Source organism: Leuresthes tenuis, unplaced genomic scaffold (assembly GCF_036924035.1).
Source record: "Leuresthes tenuis unplaced genomic scaffold, fLeuTen1.0.hap1 SCAF_8, whole genome shotgun sequence".
Classification (NCBI taxonomy): Eukaryota; Metazoa; Chordata; class Actinopteri; order Atheriniformes; family Atherinopsidae; genus Leuresthes; species Leuresthes tenuis.
In genome coordinates this window covers 22,912,176-22,926,927 of record NW_027325362.1, presented here as the reverse complement: position 1 = coordinate 22,926,927, position 14,752 = coordinate 22,912,176, and the positions used below count along the sequence as shown (strand labels likewise).

At 40.9% G+C, this 14,752-nt stretch overlaps 1 protein-coding gene across 2 annotated transcripts in view; it reads left to right on the top strand.

Moving 5' to 3' along the window:
* The first annotated feature begins 12,238 nt into the window (after positions 1–12,238).
* Positions 12,239–14,752, top strand: part of inpp5a (inositol polyphosphate-5-phosphatase A) — a 132,028-nt gene continuing 129,514 nt past the window's right edge. For both annotated transcript variants that reach the window (XM_072391439.1, XM_072391440.1), the window contains exon 1: positions 12,239–12,727. In XM_072391439.1, the coding sequence (XP_072247540.1) occupies positions 12,650–12,727 (78 nt within the window). In that variant the 5' untranslated portion in view covers positions 12,239–12,649. The remainder of the gene's footprint in view (positions 12,728–14,752) is intronic.

Sequence of the window (14,752 nt, the reverse complement as noted above, 5' to 3'; positions counted from 1 at the left end):
GAATGGAGTTGTGGCTGTACCCTTTTTCAGCTAATCCCTGTTTTTCTGTGGTTTGTTTATTATTAGGGCGCTGCCGTTGTTTGTTCTTGTTGTGTCATGTATAAATGGATGTTTCTTATGTGTAAGTGTGAATGTTTATGTGCATGCTGTGTGTATGCAGGTGCTAATGGGGATCCTAATAAAGAAAAGAAAAGAAAAAAAGCCCATCGATGATAGTGGATATTGCAAATAGTGCTGATCTCTACTGCCATCATCTGGAAGAAAGCAAGAATGTGTCACCTTCTTTCAATTAATGTTCCATGCACAACCTTTCTTCTGCAGAGTCATTGTGTTCATGGTGATTGCGTGAAGACGATTAAAAAAAAAGGTCTCCTTCTCCCGATGTCTTGATTATGCCTGGGAAAAGATGAGCAACATTCTGTATACTGTGGCGGCAAATTCAATTTGTGGTGAGTCGTTCTAAAACGTGACTCTGGTGCCAGAATCAAACAAGGAGGCGCAGTTCCAGATGTGAAAGCGAACATCTGTAGGTCACAAGGTGGAAAATTCAATAATTTTCAGTCCAGCCACAGTCACCAGTTGATGTCAATTAAGCGCCACTCTGCCGGGACATTTACATAAGGCCCTGGAGAGGAGCACAGAGGGCGGTTTGTTTCCCATTTTGGCAGCAGCCGTTTCCTAGATACACACAGGCCTGTTTTCAGTACCTTCAGGAGCTTTGTGTCTGACAAGCACCAAAAAAATTGTTTTTAAAAAGGGGCCTAATCCCCGCGGTTTATATTTAGTACAATTGTCTCACTACAAAAAGTCTGAATCAGAGGGTCGTTGACATATCGCCAGTTATGGTTTCAATGAAAAGAAGAAAAACTGAACATGGAAACCTGCTCTGTGTTTTTAACCGGCTCCTGCACCTAAAAAAGGCAGCTGTTTTCAGTGAGTGGCTTCAGGACTGTGACGCACAAGCAATTTCGAAAAAAACCTCAGTTAAAGGTGATTTGCCAAAGAAGATATCATCACCCACAAAGCTCTGATATTTAGTAATGTTGTATGAGATGATGAAACTTTACGTAGGTTTAGGGACCCGCCTCTAGATGACAGTAGCTACAGACAGAAAAAGTCATGGAAAGGTAAATTCAGGTTCCAAGAAACACAGAACTGGGTTTATCTCATCATACCATGTAATTCCAGTTTTTGGAAAGAAGAGAATATGAGTACTTTGGTTTTAGGTTTGGTTCTAAAGGTGAAAGCTGAAAATGCAGCACTAAAATGAATAATGAGTAAGGTGACAGGGAAACTAGCTTGGGTCATTCGGAAAGTTCAGGATTTGAGATAAATGCATTGCTCATTACACACAAGATTGTGTTTGTCAGATAAAAAACAAGACTTAGTCTCTCTGCCATCCTTCAGAGAGCTTCTAAGTCCTCATAATCCTCAGCAAGCACCAAGAACTGTTTGATTCAAAAGTGTCTTTTTCATTTGAAAGAGTCGTGATTAAGTTTTAGGGACACATTTTCATGTTATTCTACACCCTCCCCTTCATTTTCTAAACCGGCTTTATTCTGTCCACGGTCGCGAGGGAGCTGGAACCTATCTTAGCTGTCATGGGGCGAGAGGCGGAGAACACCCTGGACAAGTCGACGTTATGCACCAAGCCCACAATCGGCCATTGGGAGCGTCTGGGAGCGTTTCAGTGAGCATGTTTACAAGAAAAAATAGTTTGAAAAAAAAAAATTGAGTTGGTCAAACAGAAACCGGGCTTTTAAAGTGCATGCAGAATGTTAGTCCAACTGAAATTACACAAAATGGAAGCTCTTAAAGTCGGAGTAACACATAATGATGATCAAATCACTCCTACTGTAACAGGTATACACTGAACTAGTCTGGGTCAATGAGCTGGATGGGTCAAAGTGCTCTGCACATGCTTCAAATGTGAACTCTGTTGCATCTCTCTGTAAAAACAGTAAAGTGTGAGTGTATATTAATACTGCCAAACTGCCAATAAAGCTGCTGTCATTCACATATTCTTCTGTTTCTTCTGTCAAACGGAAAAACGCATCAGAAATTGTGGTTGAAAATCGGCTCATTATAATTATGTGTCGATTCCAGGTCGCTTAAACCATTTCAAGACTGTCGCTCTGCTCTAATAAAATCCTGATTTTTATAACCACAGCATCATTTGATGATTTCACCATTCAAGTAACTCAGAAGATTGCACACAAAAAAGACCCCTTACTGAGACTTGATCCAGGAACCTTCATGCTGTAAGGACACTATTCAACAATGTTGAAATGCTCATAAAATTATATTGCATTTCTGCCAATAGATTCCTTTAAATGTCTAACTGGATCTTCAAAGTTGCCTTTTGGGGGGGGGCAGTGCAACAAGCTATAAAAGGCACTGAGAAATTTCTATTTAATTGATGGTTACCCTGAATGGGTGTGGAAACTGTCTCTAGCTAATCCATGGCTTACTCTCTTTGGAGCCCTGATTTTGGTCTTGGCAAAAAACAAATCAAAAAGAAGCACAGCTGGCAGGTAGCTTTGTCTGCCCTTTGGTACTTGGCAAGTTGTGCCTTCTTGATTGACTTAAAAAAAAATTGAAATCTGCTGTCTGATGAATGTGCAGAGCTGGGTGATACTATGTCGGCCAAGTGTCAATGCAAGCCTTTTCCACATACTGATATACAAATAATCTGAAGCACTTTGAATATAAAAATACTGACAATGGAAATTTCAGAGCTACACAAAAACAGCTAAGTAGTTTATGTCTCATGTGTACAGTTTTTTCTTTTCTTCCAAGTGGCTTTATAAAAAATCTCTGAAGCAGCTTTGCTCTTTTAAATGTAATTTTTGCATATATTTATTTTAAAGTTGCCTCTTAACATGTTCTGATATTGGTGTTAGCACCATGCTAGAGCTGGGGCAGCAGATCCAGTCTGTTTCCTCTAAGCTAAAAGTGATTTAGGCCATCTTTGAGGCCATCCTTCAGAAAAAAACTGACCTTTCTCCCAGCAGAGTATCATGTTCCAAATTAATTGGTAAGAGAGGATAAATTGGTCCAGGACGATATTATAAAACACCCAGGGGGAGCTCAAAAATAGGCTTCCTCGCAGTGGGATCCTTGCTGGCTGGGAGAGGGAGGTGGAGAAATGTGCCAGAGATAGAAATACACAGTCCAGGCAGAAAAAAATGGCTAATTTTGTGCACTGACCCAACTGAAATGATGTGACAGGGTATACTAAAGCCCCTACAGCTTTTCATGGCCCCACATGGCCCTTTGATACTTGTTTTTTTTTTGTGGGCCATTGTGTTTAACTCACATTTGCGTGTATTTCCTTGTACTTTAATCTGACAGGTCAAATGCAAGTGAAGAGGTATAACATAATGTTGGAATCTGTTTTAGTTTTATGACTCATTAAGGCATTTACCTTGAGAACAATGGCCAAATTCAAGTTCAAAGTTTGCAGAAATAAACCATTAAGCTGATTGGGGTTAAGATACGTTTCTGAGATATGAAAATATGTATCAAGATCTCATTTGGCAAGAAAAAGATTGAAAATGGCCTCATAAATCCCATTAGAGATGCTCTGTCCTGATCATTTTTGCTTACAGTCTGACAGATTTTACAGCACTTTGGCTGTTTCTGTCACACATTGCCACTTAATAGTGAAAAATAAAACATATCCAAGTGTTGCTCTTTGTTTTTTTGGTCTTTTTTAAAACATGATTGCCTTGCAAAGTATTAGAAATTCCCAGCTCTGATACTTTATAACAGACCTTTGTGGGGATCTGTGGAGTTTCAAGGTCACATTTGGTTTATTCTGGCAGAAACCGGTCTGTACACGGCTACAAGATGAAAAATACTTACTTCGTTTTTTGACCTTTACATGAAATACAAAACATGAATATGTTACAATTTGCAAAGGAAAACAAAAGCATGTAACATTTTTGGCACCTTGAAAATGTAGTCATTTTACAATTTTTGATCCAACAACTTCTTCAAATGACATGGTCGCTAAGGTTATTTGTTCATGTCCATAGATCCTGCACAGTTCTGGTCCTACAAATGAAGGGAGGGAAATATGACTCACATGAGGATTTCCAAATTGCAGTAGATGTCATTGTCATGCGTTCACTTTCAGGACTCAGAAAGTCCTCATAAGGATAACGATTTAACTCGGTCACACCCCTGTGACACGGGTTCCAGACCAATACAGGATGATGGTGTTTTCCCTTCTAAATTACGTTCAGCTAATAACATGACAACTCCCGGTTGGGTCTAGGCAATAAAAAGAGTTTTTTAGGGTTAGAAAACGATCATGGTTAGGACTAAAAAAACATTCTTTTTACAATGTGAATGTCACCTCTATGGACACCATTCTGCCGGTTGCCTTCATTACATGTAAACTCAACTCGTCACAACAAAGTTTATTCATTTCCTGGTTGAGTTTATCCAATAACTTTCATGATAATTATAAAAGTTGGCAGGTGAATAGTGGAGCAATGCTCAGCTAAAATAACTAAGTATATCCAAGGGTGTCAAGCATACAGGTTCTTTGAGGTTTTCAGAATTCTATACTATGCTCAAAGTTTAAACTCGCTGTTCAGTTTTCCATCATTTGCCAAAAACACAAAACAAACTTTGAAGTTTGCCGTCTGTGATTTTAAAGTCACGCTGTTTTCATGGGGACAGAACCAGATTGTCTGAAACTGCAACAATCGTACAAGACTTCCACACTTTTTCCCGGCGTCACAGTTTGGAAGCTATGACGCTCTCTGGCTGTGAGGAATAATGTGGCTTAAATCTCTTAAAGTTATATCTAATTTTAAATGCTGGTATGCTGTATTTACAGAAACGCACAGACCACTCCTTCACCTTGTACGAGGCCACATAGCGCAGATTTTCTTCAGGCTTTAAGCTTCACTACGCATGCCGTGCTTGTTGTCAAGGCTTTAATGTGTTTAGAAAGCATGTGTTTGGAAATGTGCACGGTATGTCAACCATTTGGGGGAATGTTAAAGATAAACATATTCAAAACATTTCAATCCGATAGAACGAAGTGGTCACAAAAGGATGCGGTCCCAACTTTGAATATTTTACGGTAAGTCAAACTATGACTAATAATGCCACCCCTTAGTTCTATTGTTACAAAGTCACTGCGTTTTCATGGCTCAGCTGGGCCATTTCATTTGACTACTCACCTTGTCCCAGTGTTAAAATACAGAAGGAGAATCCGTTAATTGATTGAAGCAGGTCTGACTCAGCTATGATAGGTGATGGATGCCCCCTTTCAGCTTGTCGATATCAGGATTTTTCCTGTTGACCTATTACTAAATGTGACTTATCACAGGCTAAAGCAGTTTGCAGTTGATGTCACTTGCAGCAAATGATATGTTAAATGGTGAGATGGACATCATCAAAGTTCGGTAAATCAGGCTCGTATACTTTATGAGTATTCATTTAACAGATGAAATGCATCCTATACCTTGTGGTCATTCTCTGTTGTTACCAGTTTCTTTTTCTGTGTATCGACTCCTTCTATTACTTTTTGGGCCAGAGCCTGAGAGGGAATCTGTGGCGCATGCGCAGAGCGCCTGGGCCAGTTTGAGTCCTATTGGAGGGGGTGCATCATCTGGGTGAGTTAGTCAGATTTCAGTTGGACTGGCATGTCCAACCATTTTTATTAAACAATCTTTTTCTTAACGTCACATCAATGTACTGAATGTCAAATGAGCCGTTTCAAACTAAGCGCACTAACCAAAACGATGAAAGAAAGAAATTAAATGCAGATGTGTCTTTGAAAAAAGGGAACCTACAAAAAAAAAATAATAACACATTGAAAGTGTCAGTCACAAGTTTGTTCACATCTACCCATTCATTTTTTAAAAAAGGTGCGTAGGTGCATTTAATCTTTTATTTAATACTGAATGTGTATCTTTGAGTGGATCCGCAAAGTTTGATAGTAAGCTTGAAGTGAGTCTGCTCCTTTTTTAAAATCTTATCTCCAAGCTTCACTGTTTTGGTTCAACAGTGAAGGCAGTTCGGCTGCGACTAAAACATACATGAATAATGTGAAAACTGGATTTACATTTGGTAGGAATAAGTTTCCAAATGAATGCTGCTGCACGTCTGCAAGCTAGACAAAGCAAGCATTTGCTACATATTTGCTTACAGGTCATTCCCAGTGTCATCCCCATTTCAAGTTTCCACATACGCATAATCAATATACTGTGCCTCTGCATGAAGCAGTATGATTAATGAAAACCTTCCCCAAATTATGGCTCACCAAACAAAACCTATTATAGCTTTGTTCAAACAATCTGAGATTGCTTGTAGGCCAAACATTTTATTCAAATGACATGGAAATATGCTGGAGAGACATAAACAGTCTCATGATGCAGAGATAACACTTCATCCACACTTTACCACTGTGTCTCTATGCCTCCGCTAATGCGCTCACAGAGCTCCAATCCACTCATGAAACAGTTTTCTTATGTTAGGTTCCCATGCTAATAAAGTTGGCTCTCTTGGGATATGTATATATCAAGTCTACATGACTGATTCCCAAGTGCAGCTGGAGATGAAACTCCATACTGAGGGAGTCTTAGTACATCATTACGAGGCTGAATCCCAAAGACACGTGAGATCCTGATTATTTCCAGGTTTGCCTATTTTTAGGTAAGTGAATTTAAGCAGTCGAGAGATCAGGGTCAAAGTGCACATACTTGCTTGCAGTCTGGAATTCCAACATAATTTTTTCCATTACCCAGAGCGCAGAAGGAGGGGCTTCTGGCCAGCGAGTAGAACTTCTTTATCAGCAGCGTACACACACAGACACACACACATTTTATTACTCCCTTCTTACATCCCCCTCCCCGTGGGATATCCTGCCTAAAGCTAACAGTGTAGTATTTGCCGACCTTCACTGAACACATTACCTGTGTTGTTATCTGTGTACTTACAGAGCTTTAGGCATATTTGTCATGTTATTTTAGGGCCGTTTCCAATCGCTTTTCCCTCAAGGTATTTGATCAGCAAAAAGAGAGGTTTTGTTGACATGCAGGCCCCGGCATGACAGCTGGGATACAGGTTCCATCAGAAATTGTTTTGAAAGCAAAATAATGATATGTCCCTTATAGAGTGTGCTTATCTTTATACTGTAAATGGGTTTCTCATTACCATGGAAAGGATCCTGTTACTATCCACCACTGTTGTCTTCCATGGATGTGTGGGCCTTTTTATGTTGCCAAGCTCATCAATGCATTCACTTTTGCTCAACAAAGCTATTGATTTATTCACTCCTAATGTTTCAAAAATTTCTCTAATGGATTTGGTTCGGACCGCTGGGATAGGCTCTAGCCCCCCCGCGACCGGACCGACGGATTAAGCGGGTATAGAAAATGGATGGATGGATTTGGTTCGTTTTTGCTGTCTAACGACGGCCTCTTTCACTTGCACTGAGGCATCCTTTGGCCACACATTTTTCCTCATTCAATGACGGAATCAGAGACGAAAGATACACACTCATCCCTGAAACAACTGTCCAATTATTACCCCAGTTAAGTCCCTGTAAGAAGAGATATATGAGGTAAACATAGGTGTAACTTAAATCTGTTTGGGTAAAAAAGCTTCATAGGTATAGAAAGAACTATATCAAACTGTCCAAACATTTCCCAGACTAATTGCAGATGCATGGTGGCTTCAAATCAAATAAAAAAAGAATTGCAAGTTCTACACGAAGGCACCAACTGTATTCAAGTCAGTGCAATGACTCAAGCAACTCATTTTCATTGGCAACTCTTCATATACTGCTACTTGGTCAGGAGCACATCCCTTTACCATCACTTTCTGACGCACAGGGAACTGCTTTGCAGCTGCACGTTGCCAGTTATTGCCAGTTATTTTTCTGCAGGGGTACTTGTAAGTGAAGCTCTGTCTGGGGCAGTAGTGGATTTTTTGGGCAGATTAAACTAATTAAACTCGACAGGTAAACACGAACTGCCAATCTAATTTTGGGCATAAACTGAACTAAGCTAGCTGTTCCTTCACCTCTCCACCCACACACACTTCCTGTCTCTCTGTTTGCTGGACCAGCTGATGTCCGGTTCCAGCTATATTCACTTCATACATGAGAGAGTGAATTCAACACAAAAGTAAATAAGCAAATTTATCAAAATATCAAACCAGTCATTCACCTTCATGTACAATGGTTCAAGTGTTACAGCGAGCAAGCTTGTTAGCTCTGAGGGATCAGTTTTCTCTCGTTTCAGTGAAACTGTTTGTGGAACAAACAAATCTAAATAGAGAGACGTTCAGAATGCGAAGCATTATGACTGTGCCAACACCTTCTGACTCTAAGCCCTTGTCAATTCATAAGCAAAAGTCAGACCTTAAGGATGTCAATTTCAAAAGGTCCAGCTACCTTCATATGTTGTATAATGCTGAGCTTGCTTTGCCATATTGATGAGAATTCTAACAAAATGTCCTCCTTCTTGTTTTTCTATCCCCCTTAAGTCACTGCAATAGTCTTGGGTATATAATATTCAGCAAAATAGGTGTCATCGAATTTGGATTGTTTTCAAAGCAAAGGTCTGATCTCTTTTTAATTAAAACACACAAACAATAGATCACACGCTGACTCCTCCACTTTGAATACTATCATCGTTCCATACTCTGCATCCGTGTGACTGATTATGGATTTTCTGTGGCATATGATGTCCACACATACAGAACATGGCGAAACACCTTGAAAATAAACATGCACCAAATACACTCTGTTTCCCTCCCATGCCAGACACAGCTGTGAGCACTCTCATTTTGGTGATAATCTCTCAGCTCTCTTCAAAGACTCTTTGTTAACCATGACTGCCCCCCCCCCCCCCCCCCCCCCCTTCCAAAACACTTAGCCCCTGCCCCACACACACATTTTGAGACACACATCTGATGCTGTTCACATAAGCTGTTCACGCCAGCCTTTTGTCATTTGAGGATTGCTGCTGTTTGTTTCATGTCACTTCTGCACAGCTGGAAGGTTACTAAACGTGGGGAGATGCACTTCAATTCACAGAAAATGCACTGGTGAAACCTAAACATTAACTGAATTAACTCAATGAAGTTAGCACTCCTTTTATTACTAAATTTGTACTTTCGGAGCAGGAGCTCATCGCAGTGTTCTCCAGCGTGTCAGATGACCGCCCTAAGCTGTTGACCACAAGCCACCTTTGACTAGAGTGGGCTATTTATGGTTCTGGGCTTACTCATAACCATCAGGGGAGATCACATCATGCTGCTTGAAAAGCATACTTCAAATTATACAGATGATGTGAGGAATGATGTCACACTTTGCTTCAGCCAGATGTGAGTTTTCAGTATCTGCACAGCGACAGAGAGCAACGTGAGTAAGAAAACTTCACATATATTTGGGATGTCAACACAACTGCCAGCCCACTGCACTCAGAAAGGTACGAATGACTGTTCTGTACAACTGGTTCGTAGCTAAAGAAAATGAAACATTTGACTGCACCTCACTGTAATAACACCTTTCAGACCAGGTTTCTTCTGTTTTCGATGCTCAGTCCTAAGCTTTGGGTTATTAAACAAGTGAGATAATGTTGGAGCCAAATGTTGTCAACAAACAGGTTTTGGGATGCCAGGAATAAGATAATAAATCATGCTTATTCACAATAATCCATCACATCTGGGCTTGGCTATGTCACTGGAAGTCTGTGGCAAAATACAGTCACGTAAACTGACTTGGTTTTCAGTCTCTTATGATGACATTTTCCAAGCCCTTCCTGCCAGAACCCAAATAGGAAATCTTTACATCAAAGAACGCATGCCCACATTTTGGAAAATCTCGTTCTGTGGGAGGATCTCACATGCAATGGAAGGGGCGGTTACGCTTGTGTCGTACAACATGCTAGGACATGAAAAATGGGAGAAATTTTGAGCTATTTGCTAGACTGACTGAGCCGGTTACACTCAGTCAAATTTCTTCAACGCTTAGGCTTTTGCTCTTTCTATGTCACTCACTTCAACAGTTTTTGTTTCCATCTTGTGGATGTGATCTTTTTGAAAGAATGAATCATTTGACATTTACAGTATCCTTAGGACGCATCCTAACGTCTACCCTTTTCCCAGTGACGGCTGGGTTAAGGTCCAGCCTCTCTGTGGCCTTGAACAGGATGAAGAGGGCATAGAAACTGAACATCAACGAGAGGATTATGACCTTTAAAGAAAACATGCTCGATGGGAGATATTTTGAATTCTTGGACAACGCCGGTATAGAAAATGATGGATTCATGCATGTTTGACCGTGTATAAGTTAACATGATCTGATGAAGGCTTTGTGCTGAAACGCATAAGTATATTTTTATTGTGATGTTAGCTGGATGAACAACTGGTGTGTGAGTACTCTGCATGCTGGGATGTAAATTTATGTAAAGAGTTTTGGGGGTTTATAGTTGAAGAGCAAACCTCTAGTTTCTTGCAACTGTGAGTCCTACTGGTGCATATTTCAGGCTGTGATACAGTTACCCATTCAAATAACATTGTACCTTTAAATGCATGTGTGTGTGTGTGTGTGTGTTTTTAATTTGTAAACTAAATCATATGACTAGACGGATACAAGTCAGGTCTGATAAAACAGACGTTACTCACATGACCGGTCACATGAACAATCACTCGTTTCTGCTTTGAGAGACTAAACATGGCCAATACTTGTTGACTTGAAAGAATAATTGAAACAAACCAAATTGCAAAGACTTCCTGAATATCTCTCCATGTTTAGCTGCTGCACATGGACCAAGCAACTAGAATTGTTTGTGTCTTCTCCCTTGTAGTTTTGTATATGCTTTGTAACTATTACATGATCTACTACACCCATATGCCTCTTAAGCTGTGCCATCACATGCATAATGAAATTATGCAGCCTTGTTTATTCACTTTAAACCAGTTAATGGGAACAAGCCTGATGTTTATGACTACAAATCAACATTTCTGAAGTTTGCTTCCCAACTGAATGGAAACACAGCTTGTCAAACTAAATTGAAATTTCCAAGCTATTAGCTTGAAAAGTGCTGTTTGTTTTCACAATGTTGCCAAATATTTCCAATGGAAAGTAGCTGGCGCCTACAAAAACAAGATGCTCTGTGTTGCCATATAAAGGGATGCGGAAATTAGAATAAAAAATTTCTGAAAGAAACTGGTAAAACTGTCTTTTGCTGTTACTTTGTGTATAACGTTGTCACCTGCATCTGTCCACTCATCCATTTTCTATACCTGCTTAATCCAGTTGGGGGTTGCGTGAGCTGGAGCCTGTTCCAGCTGCTGTGGAGGGTTGCCGTTCTTTGCAGGGGCCAGTGCAGAGACAAAGATGAACAACCACACATGCACACTCACTCCTCGGGTTCATTCAGAATAACCAGTTAACCTTACAGGCATGTTTTTGGATGGTTTGAGGGAGTGAACTAAACTGCGAAGTAAACTTCACTTCACTGTGTCGTCAGAAAAAGAACTACAATAAAAATTCCTGGTGTGATTTACAAGCTGTTTCAAGTTGACTTGATCTACATTTTTAACCAGCGCAGGTACACTCAGACAAGACAATATTGTTGCTTTGATATTGATTTTTCATTACTTGGATTAAGTAAGAATAATGGGTGTGGTAATTTAGTAAAACAAATTATTATAGTATTTTCTTAAGTACTGTGCTGAAAAGAGAATCTACCCATAAATACACTTGGTCTGACGTTGGGAAACTACTGCAACAAATGGTACACTTAATAGTTTAAATCAGACTCTTAAACTATTTGTTCATGGAGTAAATATATTTGTTCAAAGCCAGTACAATAGTAAAAAAAGAAGTGTGTTGTCACATTAAGAACGGTTGGTCACTAACAATATTTTCATCTTATTCATCCGTAGAAATATTGTGTATATGGTATGCCAAAACCATTGACCACTCAGTCAACTCATACCATAAACACGCAGACTTAATTTCAATACACTCTTTCAGCAAGAAAATAGAAAAAAGACAGCTATTTGTTTTGAAAACAAATCGATATTGCAATCATTGCCAGAGACAAGGTCAAAGTGAGAAAAAGAAATGGGGATAGCCCGCAGTGACCTGGGAGGTAGAGCCCTCGTGTTTATTTATGGTGCGCTGGCCCTTTAAGACAGCCCCGTGTTTCCATTGGCACGGTGACGTCAGAGCAGTGCAGGGCTCCAGCCTATCCTCTCTCAACAGTGAAGGCTATGGTCCTGGAAAAGCGTCCTGCTTTAGGAGGGAGAGTTTTACACTGCTCAAAAGGTAGGGAAACGCTCGTCCCTGAAATGAACCAGGCACTCGCCGTGGATTAAAACGGAAACTTTTACGATGCCTCTGAACGTGAAAAAGTAGCGCGAGAAACAGCACGCGAACCGCCGCCACCAACGGACCTTCTACAGCAAAGCAACTCCTTGTAGATGCACGGCCACTGCTGAAAAATATGCTCCAGCCGAGCCGCCTCAACCCCGGCTCCAGTCGCAAATTCCCTGTGCTTTAACCACTTTCCCGAGATAGTCGCCGGCCTCTCCTCGTTTGTTTTCTCACGCCTCTAACCTACAAAGTCCGCCGTACAAGTCTCCGACCCACCTGCGAGAGAGAATTATGGCAGGGGAGCTGACAGCAGCGCCAAGCACAGGAATACTGCTGGTGACAGCCAACGTTGGATCCCTCTTCGAGGATGTGAGTTTCTCAATTGACAAACACTGTCTGTCATTGCTGTTTCTTCACACTAATGTTGCGCGAGTGCTCCTTTCCCCATCCTGTCAACTCAGTCTTTCACGTTATGCTTTGTGACGTCTCAGCTGGTCACGACGCGACTGTTTGAAATCTCGCACGGTAGCCTGAACGTCTGCTGAACCGTTACAGTATCATATAAGCACATGGGCCGAACAGACGGACTGGAACGCACGCTGTCTCTGTACGTGTCAAAAGTTCTACGTTCGACACGTACCGTGACACGTTATTCTTTCGCGTATTCTCCCCGTCAGGAAGATGCTGCCGCCTCAGAATGGTGATATTCCAACTCGTAACTTTAGGTGATTCGGATGCGGCATCTTCTTAAAGAGCACATTGAGTCTGCTTCCGTGCATCACAGCAGTGAAACCCCAAAAACCGTCTGAGGTTTGCTTGTTTTCAGGGGGGAACGGGCCATATTCTGTATAAAACTGCAGTAGAGTCGCATTGACAGGGGTGCTTGCTTGTCTTGGTGATAACTGCCTAAAGTATTTTGTTGACCACCAGATTGCTTGAGATGCTGCTTGCCAACACTTGGTTGAGGTTTTCCGCGTCATAAAGCACTGGAAACAAAGTCCTGTTTCTTCTTTTATTCTCCAATTAGGGATGCTCCGAAGCATTGGTGAAGAAAAGGTCATAACGAGACTGTCTTAAGAAAGCAAAAGCATACTCTGTATGAAACGGGTGTGTCCGGTTTCCTAAGGAGTGGCGGCACAGGATGTTAAGGGATCATATCTAGGATTGTTATCATGTATTTACCTCTTAGGTTGGCATCGGATGGCACTAAATCAAAAGTCGAGAGCTTGGCGGTAAAAACGGCGCACTTTCAACTCCAAACACGTTGCGTTACTGTAGGTGACCTCTCACTCGTGTGAAGATGTTGATCCCAGCTTCCTCACTGGAGTAAGCCAATAAATAGCCTGCCTTTTCACAAGCACCATGCTTCGGTGTCTTGTGCCTTTTTATTGTTCTTTCCTTCCACAACACTTGTAGCAGTCAGGGCCAAAATGCACATTGGAGCAGGTTTGCTGTTCTGAGTGGATGAGCTGGTCACACACATGGCAGTCAAAAGTCTCCAATGTGCTGGTAGCCCTTGTGATGAATATGTGGGTGGAATTTAGTCTTTGTGGACTGCTTGAAATGCTGCTTCTATTATTAGATCTTGTATGTGTGAAAAAGCAAAGCCTGACCCCGATTCTTCAACAAACGATGTAAAAAAAATGCGTCAGGTTTTCTAAACTCGGACGTAAAGCATATAATCCCGTGACACTTCTACACTCTGATTCTAAGATTGTTTGTGTACTAGTTATGAACTGCGGCCTGAAATTCGTGGCAGATCTTACAGCCGTCACAAATGAAACACCACCTCCTTGTGTTTGACCAAGGAGTGCCACTCCTGGAAGTATTGATTGAAGGCTTTGTTTTGAAATGTACACAGATGTTTTACCTGCTGACATTAAGGTGTGCAAGATAAATACAACCAGCTAACTGCGTGGGTGCCATTGATTAACCAACGAGATCAGAAGATGATGGTGGGATGATAACGGGAAGCCTCAAGTCCAGCTTGACTGATTTGGATGGAATTTGTCCACACATCTGAACAGTTGATGGATGTAGGTCTGGCTATGGATGCTTTGGACTTAAATCAAGCAGCCAAAGCAGTGGGTACATTCGAACCCTCTTACAACTTAATGCACTCAGGGTTTTTGCTGCTCCAGCCTCATTTAGTCTGGTTTGTTAATAATAGCAAATGTTTACTATTACCAAGTAATATATGACTAAGTTTGTTTGTCTATTTTTTAAATTTTGATTGTAATTGATTCTTCTCTGCTTCACTTGATTATTATGGAGCCTTTCTGACTGTTAGAGCAGTGAGAGATATTTACTGATACGTGTTAGTCTGAGCAACGTTGGACATTTAAAGTGCATGCATACATGTTCGTCACACCGTAAGAAAGGGAAGTTTTTGAA